We start from the raw sequence: 20,251 nt of genomic DNA, 5'->3' as shown, positions 1-20,251 counted from the left end.
ATTTTTATTCTGGAATTGGGGATAGGTGGGTTGGGCTCCATTCAGAAGAAGGGATGAAACCACCTTCTAGTGAAACAGCATCTCACAAGGACCTGAAACAGCATCTCACAATGTGAAAGCTGTGAAAGCTTTCGCATTCTTATAGAATCCTAGTTCCTCAGAGGACAACACAGATAAACTAGCGCAGCGGTCCCAAACCCAGTTGACCATCAGAACCTCCTAGGTGGTTAAAATACAGTGTCCTGGAGATTCTTATTTGGTAGGTCTGGGTTTGGGCTCCTCAGAGGATAGTGTTTGTCAGCAGGCCTGGGGAACTTGCTGATCCACCCCGGTCATCTGGATGCATCTCCACTCCTGCACCCTGGCCCAGCATCCTTTGTGTAGCCTTCTGAGTGGTCTCCTTGCTAGACTGCCACCCCTCTAGAGTCTATGCACACCAACCAGAGGGGCCTTTTAAAAATATAAATACGACATTGCCACTCCCCTGTACACAAAATCTGGTGGCTGTGGCTTCCTATTACATTTAAGTTTCAAAGTCTTAGCCATTTAGCCAAAGCCTGCAAGAACTGGCATGATTTGGCCTCCACCTCAAGGCTTTTCTGACCTCGTCTTCTACTTTGTTTCCGTTTCTCTCTTCTGCAGTCACAGTGACCTTCTTGCCCTTCCCCCAAAGCCTCTGGCTGGTTCTTGCCTCAGGGCCTTTACACCTGCTGTTTTTTTATCTGGGCCATTTGCCTGGCCCCATTCAGGTGTTTGTTCATATCTCACCCCCTTAGAGAGGTCTTTTCTGGCTGCTTGCCTTCCTTTGCCTCTGCCTGTTAGTCCTTTTCCATGACATACCTTTATTTATTTATAGCATTTACCACAACCTAAAATGATAGAGTATTATTTTGTTTTTCTTCTAAGCCTCTCTGTGAAATGCAGGCTGGGACTGTATTGTTTACCATTTTATTCCTGCACTGAGGCTATTATCTGGTATGTGAAAGCATTAATTCTCACTAAATATTTATGGAATGAATGAATGAATATATAAATCTCCCCATACAGCATCCCAGATAAGGATTTCTCTAGCTTCTAACTAAACCTCTTCAGTAATGGTTCTGCACATCTTAAGGTAACTCATTTTGTACTGAGGCTCTTCTGATTGTTAGGCTATTCTCCTTTCAGCTGAAAAAAATAAAGTATCTGCCTTCTGTCTAGCTCGGTAGCCCCAGCTCAGGCCTCTCTGCCTCTGCTGGGGAGTTGGTGTAGTGGTGAATGCTGCCACTTGGGTGTGGTGCATCCTATAAAGCATCATTTTAAAGGGGAGGTTGGTACAGTAGGCACCGTGCTTGCCACCCAGATCCTCTGTCACTGAGGGCTTGTTGCTGCAGCACGGTTGGCCCAGCCTTCAGCTGCCAGCTCTTTCCACCGCAGCCCACAGTCCCTGATTGCTCAAAGCAGGGGTATAAAAGCCTGGCCATCTGTGCCCAACCTGTGGCAACTCTGAAGGGCCACGCTAGCCCCAGGACTGCCTGTGGAGTTGGCCAAGGCTGTCCATGGGTCGGTGCTGCAGCTCCACTTCTCCCTCTGCCTGGGCCTGCCTCAGTCTCCTTCTTTTCCCAGGAGTTGATCCCAAAGACATACCTTAATGAACACCCTGCTTGCTATACTCCCACAGATGTCTGCTTCTCTGGGATCCCAACCTGTAAACTGTAAGAGTTGGTGCTTTGCCTAATTTTTTAGGTTTATTACCATTTCCCTAGGCCAGGGAAGACAATGAAAGGCTCAGCTTAATGGCCTTCTGTTGTGGCAGACAGAGGTCAAGTGAGGATTTCACTTAGCATGGGAGACTCATAAGGCTGTGATAGCATCGTTGTCCTTGGCTCATCTGTACTTCCGTACTGGCAGCCCATGGGGGACGGAGTGGAGGCTGTGCCAGTTTCTCACAAGCTGCCGCTCGAGGTTGGCATTTGGATGTAGGTCATGGTGCCACTGACCTCTAGCTGACTGCTGTGTGGTGAGCTGTGTTCTCAGAAGCCAAAATGAAGTCAGGGTGATTGCCTGAAAAACCCATTCCAGAATTTTTTACTATCTGTGTTCCCTGGGTTTTTCTCAAAAAATTGAGATGGAGGCTTTCATGATTTCATGGAGAACAGCGAGGAGTGGTTGGAGTCACAGGCTGTGCACAAATTTCTTTTTCTAATAGGAAAGGATAAGGAACAGCAGGAAGACATGGTTTCGGGGAGGAGACTAGCCCTCCCTGAGTTTGTCTTCAGGCCCTGAGATAGGTGAGGTGACACAAACTTATGGAGCCTCTGCCACTTTGCTGGGTACTGAGGGTGCAGGTGTTACTGAAGACTCGGGTTGTTTGCTTTCTGGGCTTGGGGTAGGGAGGCGAATACATCTGCATCTAACTGTGGAAGCCCTTGATGAGTGCAAACCATTGGGTAAGAAACAGCGCGTCAGACTTAGCAAGCAAAAACAGCATGCGGAAGCCTCATGCAATATTTGGGACACAGTCATAATATAAAATTAACTATTATCTGAAATTCATTTTAATTGGGCTTCCTGTATTTTATTTGGAACCTAATACAAGAGGAAAAGAGAAGCGCTCTTGGGTGGAACAGGGAAACTAATTCATGGAGCCAGGGTATTAGGATGCTTTGTGAGAAAGGGGTACTGGGACTAGTTTTGAATGTGGGTATCATTTTGCCTGGTGGAAATGCAGAGGGATGGCGACCGGGAGAGGCAGATCTAGGCAGTGCATGATCACACCTTCCCAGTACCGTGGGAAGGTGTGAAAGTGCAAGGGCACGAGGAGCTGTCTGTTTCATGGCCATGTCATCAGGAGAGGAGGGTCAGTAGCTTTTGCTTTCATGCCACATAAGGATGTAGACTTGTTCTAGAGCATGAAGAGCCACCCAGAATTTCAAAGCAGGGACTTTTTGTCTTTTAATTAACTAAATTTATTTTAACTGTAGAAGGAATATCAAATCTTGCTAAAATGAATTCCAACAGTGAAATGTTTAAGTTCATTTTCTCATCCCCTGAAGCCCTGCTCCCACTCACTCTCCAGAGGTCACCACTGTGAATGGCTTGCTATTTATCCTTTCAGAAATGTTCAGAAATGTTTTGTGCATCTAGAATCATAGATGTGCATATTATTTTGGCTTTATTAATCTATTTATTGAGCTGCAAACTTGATTGTCATCTGCACACTGTTTTGCTGCTTGCTCTTCCACTTACAGGGTTCTGTGGACTTCTTTCCATATTAGTATACATGGAGCTCGTGTAGTATTTTTAAAAGTATAGTTTTTATTTTCATTTTTGCTATCAAGTGTCTTGCCACCAAAATGAAGGCAGTTAAATATTGGTTCATAGTCTGTAACTTTTAAGGTGCACTTGGGATGCCGGTTTATTTCAGAACTCATGGTAAATAAGTCACTCTTTAGAATCTTCCAGGCTAATGTCTCAGTTTGGAGATCCCAACATCACCCAGTCTAGCTGTTTATTATGGATTGACCAGATATCATCAGCTGAGGGAATGGAATCAATTTGAATTGCTGAATAACTTAAAAACATCTTCAAGATATTTGAATTAACATAGGTATGTTAGGCTGTTCTTCCATTGCAATAAAGAAATACCTGAGACTGGGTAATTTATAAGAAAAGAGGTTTAATTGGCTCATGGTTCTGCAGGCTGTACAGGAAGCATAGCAGCATCTGCTTCTGGGGAGGCCTCAGGAAGCTTTTACTCATGGTGGAAGGCGAAGCCGGAGCAGGCACATCACATGGCAAGAATGGGAGCAAGGGTCGGGGGAGGTGTCATACACTTTTGAACAGCCAGATCTCACGAGAAGTTACTCACTGCTTAGAAATTTTCTCTGCCAGATCCCTAGGTCATCACGCTCAAGTTTAGACTCCCACAGATCTCTAGGGCATGGACACAATGCAGCCAAGTTCTTTGCTAAGGCATAACAAGGATGACCTTTGCTTCAGTTCCTAGTAACTTCCTGATTTCCACCTGAGACCTCAGCAGCCTGGCTCTCACTGTTTGTATCACTATCAGCATTTTGGTCACAACTATTTAACCAGTCTCTAGGAAATTCCAAACTTTTCCTCATCTTCTGTCTTCTGAGCTTTCCAGACTCTTCCAACCTCTGCTTGTTACCCAGTTGCAAAGCTGTGTGCATCTTTTCAGGTATCTCTATAGCAATGCCCTACTGCTTGGTACCAATTTTTCATGTTGGGCCATTCTTGCATTGCTCTAAAGAGATACCTAAGATTGGGTAATTTATAAGACAAGAGGTTAAATTGGCTCATCATGTGCACTGATGGCTATACAGGAAGCATAGTGGCATCTGCTTCTCAGGAGGCCTCAGGAAGCTATTACTCATGGCTGAAGGTAAAGTGGGAGCAGGCACATCACATAGTGAGAATGGAGCAAGAGTGGGGCGAGCGGAGGTGTCATGTACTTTTAAACAGCCAGATCTCACAAGAACTCATTCAGGGCAAGGACAACACCAACAGGATGGTGCTGAACCATTCATGAGAAATCCACTCCTGTGATCCAATCACCTCCCACCAGGCCACACCACCAGCATTGGAGATTACAATTCATCATGAGATTTGTGTGGGGACAAATGTAGAAACTATGTCAATAGGATTTTTTTAAAAAGAAATGTTCTTCTAACTCATGTATCTGAATGCTGACATAATTTCTCTCTTTTCCTGGTCGAGTATTTTAAATCTTTTCCTTTCCTTTAGTCCTCCTCCCCCCATATTGATCTATAACTAAGTATATGTACTCCAGCTGGTTCATTTGTAGCATCTTATCATCTAGTTTCCAGACCTTTCAAATAAATTACTTATTTATATGAAGGACCCATAATTGGCTTTTCGGTTGAGAAATCCCATTCACCAAAGTGGCCAGGGAGAGGCATAGTTCATTTTTCCCTATTATCAAATTAATGTCAAATAATATCTTAGGATTATTTATTTTCTACAATATAAGAAGAATGTCAAGATTTATTTGCTGTGTTTCTTAAATGTCAGAGGAAATTGACCTGAGAGGCTGGGTAATCTCAGTGCCTGGCGTTGTAGTTTTCAGCTGAAGAATTACGAGACAAAGCACTCAGTGCTGATTGTGGGTGGTGCCCTTGTGCTTGGTGGACTCAGAGTGTGGATGTGAAGGAAGCTGGGCTTCTCTGAGGTTCTCTGGACTAATTGGAGAGATGACATCAGCAGGAATAAAGCTATGCAGATGAGATGAACTAGGTAGGTGTATGAGGGGGTGTTGTTTCTAATGGTTTATCAGGAGGAGGTGAGTCAAACTGGACCCAAGACAAGCCTTACTTGAAAATGTGGGTAGGGCTGGGCATGGTGGTTCATGCCTGTAACCCTAACACTTTGGGAGGCCAAGGTTTGTGGATTACTTGAGTCCAGGAGTTCGAGACCAGCCTGGCCAACATGGAGAAACCCCGTCTCTACTAAAAATACAAGAATTAGCCAGTCATGGTGGTGCACATCTGTAGTCCCAGCTACTCAGGAAGCTGAGGCACGAGAATTGCTTGAGCCCAGGAGACGGAGGTTGCAGTGAGCCAAGATTGTGCCACTCCACTTTAGCCCGGTGACAGAGCCAGACCCTGTCCCAAAAAAAAAAAAAAAACCACGAAGAAAAGAAAAAAAGAAAAAGAACATGTGGGTGGGAAGTGGGAAGATACTATAGTATGTGGGAAGGCAAAAACCAGGAATGTAGGGGGCACATAGGGAGACCCACGTGGGAAGAGGATGAGTGTGGTAAAGAGTACACTGGGGTAAGAGCCATTTGTTTAATATTTCAGGAAGTTCATCACATTTAACAGCCATTTTAGGAGCACCTCAAAGTTGCAGGCAATGTGCCAGAGGCTGGGGAGGGCTATAAACCCAGACAGGCAGAGTCCTTGCTCTTAAAAAGTTAAGAGTCTGGTGGATGAGACAAGCAGGAGTGCCATCTAACTAGGGGATAGGATAGAGGGCTTGGTGAAGGCCCTACAGAGGATGTGAAGTCTGAGCTGAATTTAGAGGGATGGTTGGGAGTTGACCGTGGGAAGAGGATGGGGCAGGATATAGTGCTGGAATAGAAATGTCAACTAGGGTCCGATCACGAAGGACTTTGTATAGTAGCACTGAGAGTTGGACTTTATCCTGTAGCCTTTGGGAAGTCACTGAAGGAGTTTAAAGCAGGGGAGCTTCGTGGTGAGATGTGTTTTATGGAAGGCTCTCTCTGGCAGCAGACAATGGAGTGTGTGTGAGAGAGGATGAGGCTGGAGGCAAAGAGACTAGAGGTGGGGGTAGCCTGACCTGGGACAGGGCCTACAAAGTGGGGAGATCTGGTCTAGTTCAACAGGTGGTAGATTGGAAGGGACTAGGTAACTGAATGTTGGGTAGGGGGGTTGGGGGTAAGGTTGTTTGATGGAGTGTCACATGGACTCTGAAGTCACCTATGACAGTTAAAGCCCCTAAGGGTGAAGAGAAGGCCAAGAGCAGAAGCCAGAGTCTGCAGTGGATGAAGGAGGCTGAGTAGGGTTGGTCCACAGGGTGTGGATGGGAAGGAAGTACTGGAGTCTGCCTTCTTCCTTTCTTTCATCTTTGAAATATTTGGAAGTTTGACAGTTCTCCAGGAATCTGCAAAGGAAGACATGTAACAAAGAATTAGTTTCAACACTTAATAGCTCCAACCATCATAGATATCACATTGGTTTTGGTTTTACTTCTCCTCAACATTTTTTTGACAAACTTTATATTTGTGTACATATTTATGGGGTATGTGTATTAGAATATGTAATAAAGTATTTGGGATATCCATCACTGGAGTATCATTTCTATGTGTTGGGTACATTTCAAGTCCTCTTTTCTAGCTATTCTGAAAACTACAATACATTGTTGTTAACTGTAGTCAGCCTGCTTTGCTTACAAGCATTAGAATTTATTTATATCTAACTTTATGTTTGTACCCATTAACCTACTTCTCTTCACTCCCCCCACCCCCGTACACCCATTCCAGCCTCTGATATCTATCATTCTACTCTCTATCTCCATATGATCCATTTTTTAATCTCCCACATATGAGTGAGAGCTTGTGATACTTGCCTTTCTGTGCCTGGCTTATTTTACTAAACATAATGACCCCTAGTTCTGTCCACGTTGCTGCAAATGACATAACTTCATTGTTTTTTATGGCTCAGTAGTATTCCATAGTGTGTGTATATACTACATTTTCTTGATCCGTTCATTCATTGTTGGACACTTACGTTGATAATATCTTTGCTATTGTGAATAGTGCTTCAATAAACATGGGAGTGCAGGTTTCCCTTTGATATATTGATTTCTTTTCCTTTGGATAAATACCCAGTAGTCAGATTTCTGGATTGTATGGTAGTTCTATTTTTAATTTTTAAAGAAATCTCCATTCTGTTTTCCATAGTACTAATTTAGATTCCCACCAACAGTGTATAAGAGTTCTCTTTTCTTAGCATGCTTGCCAGCATCTGTTATTTCTTGTCTTTTTAATAACAGCCATTCTAACTGGGGTAAAATGATATCTCTTTGTGGTTTTGATTTGCATTTCCCTAATAATTAGTGATACTGAGCATTTTTTTCATATATCTGTTGGTCATTTCTGTGTCTGCTTTTGAGAAATGTCTCCTCATGTCCTTTGCCCTTTGTTAATGGGATTAGTTATTGAAATAATAAAGACTATATATGACAAACCCACCGCTAACATTGTAGCAAATGGGGAAAAGATGAAATTTTTTTCTCTTAGAACTGGAAGAAGACAAGGATACCCACTTTTACCACTCATATTGAAGATAATACTGTAAGCCCTAGTCAGAGCAATGAGGCAAGAGAAAGAAATACAAGGCATCCAGATTGGAAAAGAGGAAGTCAAATTGTCCTTCTTTGCAGATGACATGATCTTATATTTAGAAAAACCAAAGACTTCACCTAAAAACTCTTAGAACTGATGAATGAATTTAATAAAGTTGCAGGATAAATCAACATACAAAAGTCAATAGCATTTGTATATACCAGTAATGAAATAGCTGAGAAAGAAATGAAGAAGGCAATCCTATTTACCGTAGCTACCAAAGAAAAATACTTAGGAATAAATTTAACCAAGAAGGTGAAAGATCTCTTCAAGGAAAACTGCAAAACACTGATGAAAGAAATTGAGGAGGACACAAACAGGTGGAAAGACATCTCATGCTCATGGATCAGAAGAATTAATATTGTTAAAATGACCATACTGCTCAAAGCAATCTACAATTTCAGTGCAATCCCTATCAAAATACCAACATTGTTTTTCAGAGAAATAGAAAAAAAATTCTAAAATTTGTATGGAACCAAAAAAGAGCCTAAATAGCCACAGCAACCCTAAGCAAAAACAAAGCTGAAGGCATCATACTACCTGACTTCAAAATATATTAAAAGTCTGTAGTAACCAAAACAGCATGGTATTGGTATTATATAAAAATAGACACATGGACCAATGGAGCAGAACAGAGAACCCAGAAATAAATCCACATATTTTCAACTGATCTTTGACAAAGCCACCAAGAACATACATTGGGGCTCTCTTCATGATGCTGGGAAAACTGGATAAGAATATGCAGAGGAAAGAAACATGACCTCCATCTCTCACTGTATACAAAAGTCAACTCCAGATGGATTAAACACTTTAATGTAAAACCTGAAATTACAAAACTACTAGAAGAGAACATAGGGAAAGCTCTTCAGGACATTGTTCTGGATAAAGACTTTATGGATGAGACTTCAGAAGCACAGACAACAAAACCAAAAACAGACAGAAGGGGCTATGTTAAACTGAAAAACATTTACACAGCAAAAGAAACAGAGTGAAGAGACAACCTGTCGAATAGGAGAACACTTTTGTAAGCTACTCATTTGATAGGGGACTCATATCCAGAATATACAAGGAACTCAACAGTAAAAAATATATTGGCTTTTCTATAAGTGTTTTCAGGAACTAGGAAGAGATTTGTTCTTTATGGCTGAAATTCTAGCCAGTATCTGTGTTATAAATACTAAGAGTAATTTTAGATTAATTTTTTTTTTTTATTTGAGACAGAGCTTTGCTCTTTCACCTAGGCTGGAGTGAAGTGGCGCGATCTCAGCTCACTGCAACCTCTGTCCCCCGGGCTCAAGTGATTCTCCTGCCTCAGCCTCCTGAGTAGCTGGAATTATAGGAGCCTGCCACCACGCTCGGCTAATTTTTGTATTTTTAGTAGAGATGGGGTTTCGCCATGTTGGCCAGGTTGGTCTTGAACTCCTGACCTGTGATCCACCCACCTCAGCCTCCCAAAGTGCTGGGATTACAGGCGGGAGCCATTGTGCCCAGCCACATCTTTTTTTTTTTTTTTTTTTTTTAACTGTTTCAGTTTGTATGCTTAAAGAAAGAAGCAAGTTAGGAAATTATTTGTGAAATTTCTTTTCTGAAATAGATGGCCTCGATCTTAATGTTGATGACCTGTAATTATCTTTTGATATGATTTTAAATTATTGGCTGTAGCCTTAGATTGACATTGAGAAACACAGTCTGGGAAGAGAAAGGGCTAGAAACTCACTCATGGTTTGGCAGGGTGAGAATGAGGGAACCTGAGTGTCATGACATTCACATGACATCTCTCATCAGATTATGTCAGCAGTTATTGCTCTTGGTCAGAAGCCACTTACAACTTAAGAGCATAGAATGGAGACAGTATTAGCTGACTTATGGTATATCCATCCATATTCTGTCATGTGATTTTAAAAATAAAATTTAAAAGTCAGAGAACAAAGGTTAGTGAGTTTTCCAGTGTAAGAAGTAGTTTATTTCATAAGGGGAAACCTAAGACCCATCTATTACTATGTCATATTAAGTACAGTGTCAGAGCAGTGCTTTTTAAATTTTAACGTTCATCAGAATCATTTACAGTTGTTAAAATGCAGGTTCCTATTCTGTAGGTTTTAGGTGGGGCCTGAGAACCTTCATTTCTGTCAAGCTTCCCTGGAGCCGCTGATGTTGCTGGTTTCTGGAGCATATTTTGAGTATTAAGAGTCAGAGCAGGGATTCCTATCTTTTGGGGTGATGGAACTCTTTGAGAAACTGAGGAATGCTGTAGACCCTCAGAATAGTGAAACTGCCTCCTGCTCCTGATCCCCCTTCCCACCCACTCATCCCAGCACATAGGATTTCAGGGAGGTGGTGAAACCTTCAAAACCTACCTGCATCTTCAGTTTTCGTTTTAGAAGTAGCTAATAAAAAGACAGTCATATTGCATAACAGCCTTTCAGTCAGTATCTCACTTAGTGCTTTTATAGAATGGATGTTAATTTAGAACTAGGAACGCACTGCCCTGGTTACCTGCAGGTTAGAATACATGATCATGTGGAGGGCCCTTTAAATTTAGCTGCTCCAAAGGTGTAAGGTTCTGAGATGGGGAGTTATGGAGTCTCTGGCTTCCAGCAGGACTGGTGGGCATTGTATGACCCACATTACTTTGTTTTATAGGCAAGAATCGACAAGTCAATGTGAGCATTACCACGATCACTTCTAATATTTCTATGTAGCTGGATAATTTTGTGTTCCTGAGAGGTATTTGTTGATAATAGTGGTTTTAAGATGAAAGCTCTAGATGCATTAGGTTAGTGATTGATTGAGAAAAAAGGACCCACTGTGGGAATGGGAGGAATCTGGGTTTGGTGGTCTGTGATATAAATAAACCCAGGTGGTTTGTTCTCTTGTTGAGCAGGACATGCTTTGATAATTGAATGCTGTAGGAAAGGTTTAATTTTATGAAGTATTTGTTTTGTAGCCACATGAACATGGGGTATCCCTGAAGCAGTTCTTACTTTTGGGTCCACAATGGAATTGCCCAACTCCTGGTGGGTTGGAGTGGAAGCATTTTTCAGGCTTGGAAATGTTAAACTTGGCCCTGGGAATCTGCTGTAGTTCCCAAATGTTGTTTACTGTAAATGCTTTTTGGGTTTGTTCACAACTGATATTTATTTTGTCTCTGTTCATCTGAGCTGGCCAAGATGTTACCCCTTAGCTGGTTTCCCCATACCTGGATTATTTTAAAGTAAATCCCAGGTAACATATCATTTGATTTGTAAATATTTCAATATGTATCTCTAAAAGGTTTTTTTAAGTCATAATACTATTATCATACCTACAATATTAGCAATAATTCCTTAATATCATCAAATATCTAGTCAGTGTTAACATTTCCCTACGTAAGTTATAATTTTTTTTTTTTTTTTTCCTGATACGGAGTTTTGCTCTTGTCGTCCAGTCTGGAGTGCAATGGCACAATCTCGGCTTACTGTAACCTCCGCCTCCTGGATTCAACCGATTCTCTTGCCTCAGCCTCCCAAGTAACTGGGATTACAGGTGCCCGCCACCATGCCCGGCTATTTTTTGTCTTTTTAGTAGAGGCGGGGTTTTGCCATGTTGGCCAGGCTGGTCTCGAACCCTGACTTCAGATGATCCACTTGCCTCGGCCTCCCAAATGGTTATAATTTTCAAAGTGCTTTTTCGGTTTGAATTGGGATCCAGTTGGTTGATATGTCTTTAATGTCTTTTCTAGCTTTAGATTTCCCTTTCATCGTTATATTCTTTGCAATTTGTCATAATTTGGAATATGCTGAGTCATTTACCCTGCTGCCTTTCCCACAGGCTGGATTTTGCCGATTCCCCCGCCTGAGAACATTGGCGTGTTCCCACTTACACTTGTCATTCCTGCTGGTTCCCTATAGGGCAGCTCTAGGTCAGAGTCAGGCCATCCCTGGGAGGGAAGGACAGGAACCCTGGGGCAGTCGCATTGGTACTTCAGGTAGAATACACCTCGTACCTGGTTTTCTCACAGTGGCTGGCCTGGTAACCATCGGTGGTCCCTCCCTAGAGCCATTAATTCACCAGGGGTGATGAAATGATATTTTGTTATTACTTCTTTATTTTTTTAGCTGGAATATCTCTAAAGGAGAAACTTTCTTTCACAGTTGTTTGGTTACTTGAAGTATAGATAGTTTTGGAAATGCAAGATAAATGCTTGATTCTTTCTTTTAACAGTTTTCAAAATAATGAGACAGATCCTTTGATCTTTCAGAGGGGACCATTGAGTTTTTATTTTTAAGTTATGAGTTTATGTGCTTAAATATATTCTATCTATTTCAGTTGGTTTTTAGTTTCTTTGCTGTCCAGATTTCTCAACTTTGGGCAGCAGGAACTTATGCAGGTTGGTTCCTGAGTCCTTTTGACAGGGTCCTTGTATTAGTTTTCTCTTAGTGTATAACAAATTACCCCAAAACTTAGGGGCTTAAAACAATATGTATTGACCAGGCATGGTGGCTCGTGTGTGTAATCCCAGCAATTTGGGAGGTCGAGGCAGGTGGATTGCTTGAGCTCAGGAGTTTGAGACCAGCCTGAGCAACACAGCAAAACTCCATCTCTACAAAAAATACAAAAATAGGCAGGTGCAGTGGTGCGTGCTTGTAGTCAAAGCTACTTGGGAGGCTATGGCAGGATAATCGCTTGAGCCTAGGAGGTAGAGGTTGCAGTGAGCTGAGATCATGCCATTGCACTCCAGCCTGGGTGGCAGGAGCAAAACCCTGTCTCAAAAAAAACCAAACAACAACAACAAAACACAGCATGTATTATCTCAGAGTTTCTGTGGGTCAGGAATCTGGGTGGGGTTGAGCAGGGTCCTCTGACTCCGGCTCTCCCCTAGCGCTGCAGTCAGGGTGCCAGACGGCTGCCCAGTCATCTCACATCATCATGTCCCGGTGCGGGCTTGGGGAGCGTGCCCTGTCAGGCTGTCTGGCGTGCTGCTGGCGGGCCCCTGTTTCCTGCTGGCTGGGTCTGTCCACAGGGGTCCTCACTCTGTCGTCCCTGACTTTTCACACTGCCAGGGCTCTAAGAGAGAGGGCAGAAGAGAGAGCTAGCAAGACAGAAGTCACAGTCTTGAAAGCCTGCCTGGGAAGTGACAGACCATCACCTGGGTGTGTTTGTGTTGTAGTCATTAGAAGTGACTCACCAGGTCCAGCCCATAGTCAAGGGCAGGGATCGCACACGACAGGGTGTGAGTGCCGGGCAATCACTGGGAGCCGTGTTAGAAGGTGCCCGCCACAGCCCTAGTGACCTGTGTTAGTGTTCCTGCTTTATAGTGTGAAGAGATGGTTCAGTATTTGGATTGAATCACTTCTCCAAGGAACCCTGACTTATTTTAGTGGAAAATGTTATTTATAGGCTATAATTTGAGTGTAAGATTCTAGGCCTTTTCAATGGACAAAGCAAGGGAGTTGTTTGTTTTTTAAATTTTGGATGAAAGATGAAGTTTCTGCTACTCCTTCCAATTAGATTCAGGACTACAGTTTTTTCTGGGACAGAGTTTCACTCTTGTTGTCCAGGTTGGAGTGAGTGCAGTGGCGTGATCTTGGCTCACTGCAACCTCTGCCTCCTGGATTCAAGTGATTTCCTGCCTCAGCCTCCCGAGTAGCTGGGATTACAGGCATGCGCCACCATGGCTGGCTAATTTTCTATTTTTAGTAGAGATGGGGTTTCTCCATGTTGATCAGGCTGGTCTTGAACTCCCGACCTCAGGTGATCTGCCCGCCTCTGCCTCCTGAAGTGCAGGGATTACAGGCGTGAACCACCGTGCTCGGCCAGGACTACAGTTTTTACTTAACCTCATCAAACTTATGTTTGTATCTCATTCAGCCACTTCAAAAACCTTGGTTCTCTAGGGCACCAACATCATTACTCTTGTAATGTCCCACAGTACACAGACAGAAATCTCAGAATAATGGCACTTACATTACCACCAAAAATATGATTACTAAAAATGCTTTAAGATTTCTTTGTAGTTCTTTTTCTTTTTAGGATATATCTCATTATAGTATACAGTCAAATTCCTCTATAGAGTCGTAATTGAAATAGTTTCTCACTTTGTGGTACACAGCTAGATTCATTCGCTTCAACTTACTTCTAAATTATAGCTTGTTTTTTAAAACTTTTGTTTTATTTTTGCATAAATTATTTTTATCGTTCTAAAGATGACCTCCAGATCAAAGTATATTTGCAGAAATCTAGCTTCTATCCTTGTCCACTTCCCTTGCCCGCCCCAAATCCTTATCCTCAATTTCCCTTTTTTTCCTAGGTAGCCTTTTGAAAAATACATAGGTTTTAAAAAAGTGTTTAAATATAATTTGTATTTTTCTACATAGATTTTCTCCATCTTTTGTCTCCACTGAACAGTATATCCCAGTATATCCCAGTGGCCACGCCATAACAGGTATAGGGATCTTCCTCATTCCTTGTTCAGTGGCGTCACACTCCATTGGGTAAATGTATGATCATTTATTCTAGGGAACTGTACTCTTTAGGAGTCCTCCTGTTCTGCTGTTTTCTGAGAAATTCAGTTTCTGAACAGATGTAGAAAGAAGGTAGGAGGAGGCAACAGTGCCCTGGCTGCTTCTGGAAGCAGCACCTGCTTGTAACCACTCCAGTTTTCTTTTTGGTTTTCATCTTGGGTAGGGGGCTGAGGTCTCTTTCTCTTTGTAACAAGGTGAGGGGGGCTACTTTTTTTTGGTGAGTCTTAGCTCTTTGTGGTGTCTGTTATTTCATTTACTCTTCTTTTGGCTTACAATTGGAAATTCTTTCAGGGTTTAACAACACACTGTGTATCAGCCATAATTGTTGATGGTGGCATCATTTTGCATATCTTCATGTTATATTAGTAAGGATTTGGGAGGAGCCGTGTCTGGGATTGCTCCTCAGATGCCATTTGAAAATAAACTCCTAACGTAAAAAGTAAATAAAACAAATGGGTTTAGTTTTGTTTTGTTTTTAATAATCTTTTCTCTTCTAACCACTACTGAATTATTTGTGTTGCAGGGAAAAGGACTTGGAGGCCAAGTTCATTATTCAGATGGAGAAAAGCAAAACGACAATCACAAACTTAAAGGCAAGTCATGACCTGGCCTTGCTTAAGTTCCAAGAGCCCCACGATTGCTTTACTGTGGGGATGACTTATGAGTAAATAAAGCCTGTCTGCTGTTTCCACACCCTCCTTTCCAGTGCAGTTAGCCACGTCAGCTTGCACCTGGCTTGGGCTCAGTCTTGAAGCAGAAGAGTTGATCCCGTTTCCTTTCCCATTCCTGGCTTTATTTGATCTGGAAGCCAAATCCAAGCTGTTGCTCTGGTCCAGGAGCTCCTGAGTCTATCCCAGATTCGGGCATTTTCATCCTGTGTCCTCATAGTAGGGACTTAGCCTGGCAATTGACTGTGTTCTGGGAACATTAAATAAGCTTTGCCCCTATATTTTTTTCCATTTTTAATGAAGAGGATCATGTTTGGTAATCCTTGAAGAAGAACTGATACTATTATTCAAAACTCAGGGAGGAAAGATAAAAAAAAAACCACCAAATTTCTTTTCTGGAAAAAAAGTTAAAAAAAATTTTCAAGATGGCAAGTTTCTCCTTTGGCACTGAAAAATATCCTGTTTGTTTATTTGGTTAGCAAATTTTTGAAGGGCACTGAATGCTTTTCGCTGAGGAGGGTAACGGGGGTATAAAATTAATATTGAAGAAATCAGAGCTGGGCTCAGTGGTGCACACCTGTGGTCCTAGCTACTCGAGAGGCTGAGATGGGAGGATCACTTGAGCCCAGGAGATCAAGGCTGCAGTGAGCCCTGTTTGTGCCACTGCACTCCAGCCTGGGCAACAGAGCAAGACCCCATCTCAAACAAACAAACAAAAAAACAACAACAAGAAAGAAAGAAATGAAGTACTTTATGGGTTCAATGCCTTTCTCCTTTGATATTTGTCATTAACTTTTAGGTCTGGGTTTCTGAGACATGATGCTCCATGGCCAAGTCAGATCTATCTCCTGTTCACATCTGAGGAGATTTCTATTAATTTGTGGCTCAAAGGATTGGGTACTTTGAGATCCAATTTCAAAGTAGTGCGAGTTGATCTCCAATGATAGAACAGGGAAATGCTCCCATCTTCCAAGTGGGCAGCCTCTGGATCATTTCATTTCCTCCATTGAGGCGCTGGTGTCCTTTGCCTGAGGCATTCTCCACTGGATGCCTTTCTTCCTCTGCTTAGCACAACCTTTGTGCCTTCCAGCTCTATCTGGCCTGCACTGTGCTTCTTTCCCTTCCTTTGGCCTCTCGCATATTCTCATGTTTCTACCCAGTTGTCACTTGTCCATTCCCTGCTGGTAATTACCTTGTCTTTCCTTCATGTGTCTTTCTATGCTCACAGTGCTTTGGTAAAAGACCGCTGACTCTGGATGAGTCTCCTTTCTTTGTGCGTTATGGAATCTATTTTCCTCGATTACTCTGTTGCTTTTTGAGTTTTTTAAACATTTTATCATCTGATGTTTGAGTAACCAGAACAGATGCCTAGACTTTTAGTGTTTTCATAAGAATCATAACAATTTTTTTATAATATGTGAATCGTGGAAAACGTGGTGCTCATTGAAGTTATTCAGCATATGTCCAATAAGCAGGCTTTGGGAGCATATGAAGATGTTAAAACATGGTTCTGAGGTGTACTTTAAGCATATAGCAAGGGGGACAAGATATATGCAAACATCCGCAATAAACTCACAATATGATGTGTCCTGGAAGAGTCTAGGCTGTCAGAGGTAGGAGAAATTACTTCTCCATGGAGTGTCCAAGGGAAGTGTCATGAAAGAGGAGACATCTGACCTAGAATTTTCAGTGAGGCCACCAAATCATACAGCTCTAGAAGGTGCCAATCTTATCATGATCTATGTGAATACCACCCTTGTAGTTGTGCAAAGCCCAACTCTGGTGGATTTAGGTGGAGGGAACAGTAAAAAATCACTGAAGGTGGAAATACAGAGTCTGGCTGGAGTGTTGGGTTCTTAGGAGTTAATAGTGATAAAAAGAAAAGGTCAGAATAGTATTCTTGGGTCATATCACAGAGAACTTGGATTGCTGCAAGGAGTTTAGTTTATATTTAAATTTTATTTATTTATGTTTTTAGAGAAGCCAGCAGGAATCAAATGGTTTTTAGTCAGGGTATAAACATGGAAATTTGGGTCAAATGGCAGTGCTCTTTACATTATCATTATTATCCTAATCATTTCTTTCTAGATACCAGAAGGAGGCACTGGGGACTCAGGAAGAGAACGGACCAAGACCTTCACCTATGACTTTTCTTTTTATTCTGCTGATACAAAAAGCCCAGATTACGTTTCACAAGAAATGGTATATGATATTTTCAAAATATTTATGTTGATTTATTTTCACATTGAGAAAAACATGCCTACCCTAAAATACTTTAAAATGTCTTGCCAATTTCTTTCTGAATGTAATTTTTGTATAAAATTAGCCTTTGCTAACTTACCTTTCTGAGTGTTATGTAGGAGTATTTATTTAAGCCTGAGAAGAATTCAGTTCTCAAAAGATTGATTTTTTTTCACCTTTGAGCATAATGATGATAATTTTTAATTTGTTTCAAAACTTGGATATGGTTCCTGTTTAGAAGGAGCTCTACATAGAAAGCATTTCTTGGGGGACATGTGTATGCTGCGAAGCCCAGTAAAGAAGCCACTTAACCTTGAGTCCTATTCAGTGCGGAGATTTAGGAGGAAACGTCAAACCCAAGTCATGTGTTCCCAGCTTGTGTGGATCATTACAGGTTTTAGAGTGGATTCTAGAAAGAAAGAACGTTCATTCAGAATCTTTCTAGAGTCTAGAATAATGCTGGAATTTGTCCAAGAAATCTTGCCTGTAGGCTTTTAAGGGCTAAAATGTAGATGTGAAGTGGACAGATAATAACAGACACAAAGGTGCCCCCAGAAGCCTATCAAGACACTGATGTTGACATTTCAGGTGAGCAGAGGGACAAGTATATTTCTCGGTGTGGGGAAAAGCTGCGTATTTGAGCAGAGTGAGGTTAGAAATGGGGAGCACCAGTATAGAAGGAAAAACGCAGGCTTCATTGCTGGGCCTCTTCCTGGCTCGTTGACAGCTTCTTTAGGTACATTGCTTTAAGTCTCCATATGTTAAAACGGGGATAAGAATTCCTGTCCTGCCTGGCCTGGGTTGTAATCCATGCAATGGCATCTCGAAAAGTAGGGCATGAAAAAGTGCTTCTTTCTTTCTTTTTTAAATTATGCTTTAATTCTGGGATACATGTGCAGAATGTGCAGATTTGTTACATAGGTATACACGTGCCATGGCGGTTTGCTGCACCCATCAACCCGACATCTACATTAGGTATTTCTCCTAATGCTATCCCTCCCATAGCTCCCTATCCCCTGACAGGCTTTGGTATGTGATGTTCCCCTCCCTGTGTCCATGTGTTCTCATTGTTCAGCTCCCATTTATGAGTGAGAACATCTGGTGTTTGATTTTCTGTTCCTGTGTTGGTTTGCTGAGAATGATGGTTTCCAGCTTCATCCGAGTCCCTGCAAAGGACATCAACTCATCCTTTTTATGGCTGCATAGTATTCCATGGTGTATATGTGCCACATTTTCTTTATCCAGTCTATCATTGATGGGCATTCGGGTTGGTTCCAAGTCTTTGCTATTGTGAATAGTGCTGCAATAAACATACGTGTGCATGTGTCTTTATAGTAGAATGGTTTATAATCCTTTGGGTATATACCCAGTAATGGGATTGCTGGGTCAAATGGCATTTCTGGTTCTAGATCCTTGAGGAATCACCACACTGTCTTCCACAATGGTTGAAATAATTTACACTCCCACTAACAGTGTAAAAGCGTTCCTATTTCTCCACATCCTCTCTATCATCTGTTGTTTCCTGACTTTTTAATGATCGCCATTCTAACTGGCGTGAGATGGTATCTCATTGTGGTTTTGATTTGCATTTCTCTAATGACCAGTGATGATGAGCTTTTTTTTCGTATGTTTGTTGGCTGCATAAATGTCTTCTTTTGAGAAGTGTCTGTTCATATCCTTTGCCCACTTTTTGATGGGGTTGTTTGTTTTTTTCTTGTAAATTTGTTTAAGTTCCTTGTAGATTCTGGATATTAGCCCTTTGTCAGATGGATAGATTGCAAAAATTTTCTCCTATTCTGTAAGTTGCCTGTTCACTCTGATGATAGTTTATATTGCTGGGCAGAAGCTCTTTAGTTTAATTAGATCCCATTTGTCACCTTTTGCTTTTGTTGCCATTGCTTTTGGTGTTTTAGTCATGAAATCTTTGCCCATGCCTATGTCCTGAATGGCATTGCCTAGGTTTTCTTCTATGGTTTTTATGGTCCTAGGTCTTAGGTTTAAGTCTTTAATCCATCTTGAATTAATTTTTGTATAAGGTGTAAGGAAGGGGTCCAGTTTCAGTTTTCTGCATATGGCTAGCCAGTTTTCCCAACACCATTTATTAAATAGGGAATCCTTTCCCCATTGCTTGTTTTTGTCAGGTTGTCAAAGATCAGATGGGTGATGTTATTTCTGCGGCCTCTGTTCTGTTCCATTTGTCTATATATCTGTTTTGATACCAGTACCATGCTGTTTTGGTTACTGTAGCCTTGTAGTATAGTTTGAAGTCAGATAGTGTGATGCCTCCAGCTTTGTTCTTTTTGCTTAGGATTGTCTTGGCTATACAGTTTGTTTTTTGGTTCCATATGAAATTTAAAGTAGTTTTTTTCTAATTCTGTGAAGAAAGTCAATGGTAGCTTGATGGGGATAGCGTTGAATCTATAAATTACTTTGGGCAGTATGGCCATTTTCACGATATTGATTCTTCTATCCATGAGCATGGAATGTTTTTCCATTTGTTTGTGTCCTCTCTTATTTCTTTGAGCAGTGGTTTGTACTTCTCCTTGAAGAGGTCCTTCACATCCCTTGTAAGTTGTATTCCTAGGTATTTTATTCTCTTTGTAGCAATTGTGAATGGGAGTTCACTCATGATTTGGCTCTCTGTTTGTCTGTTATTGGTGTATAGGAATGCTTGAGATTCTTGCACATTGATTTTATATCCTGAGACTTTGCTGAAGTTGCTTATCAGCTTAAGGAGATTTTGGGCTGAGATGATGGGGTTTTCTAAATATACAATCATGTCATGTGGAACAGAGACAATTTGACTTTCTCTCTTCTTATTCGAATACCCATTGTTTCTTTCTCTTGCCTTGATTGCCCTGGCCAGAATTTCCAACACTATGTTGAATAGGAGTTGTGAGAGAGGGCATCCTTGTCTTGTGCTGGTTTTCAAAGGGAATGCTTCTGAC

At 41.6% G+C, this 20,251-nt stretch overlaps 1 protein-coding gene across 5 annotated transcripts in view; it reads left to right on the top strand.

Moving 5' to 3' along the window:
- The window catches only part of KIF16B (kinesin family member 16B), a 302,734-nt gene that overhangs the window by 28,725 nt on the left and 253,758 nt on the right, over nt 1-20,251 (top strand). For all 5 annotated transcript variants that reach the window (XM_003810588.6, XM_055105088.3, XM_003810587.6 and 2 more), the window contains exons 2-3: nt 14,918-14,987; nt 17,151-17,264. In XM_003810588.6, coding sequence (XP_003810636.1) covers nt 14,918-14,987; nt 17,151-17,264 — 184 coding nt within the window. The remainder of the gene's footprint in view (nt 1-14,917; nt 14,988-17,150; nt 17,265-20,251) is intronic.

Source organism: Pan paniscus, chromosome 21 (assembly GCF_029289425.2).
Source record: "Pan paniscus chromosome 21, NHGRI_mPanPan1-v2.0_pri, whole genome shotgun sequence".
NCBI classification, from domain to species: Eukaryota; Metazoa; Chordata; class Mammalia; order Primates; family Hominidae; genus Pan; species Pan paniscus.
Note: the sequence above shows the minus strand (reverse complement) of the source record. Positions and strands in the feature narration are given on the sequence as shown.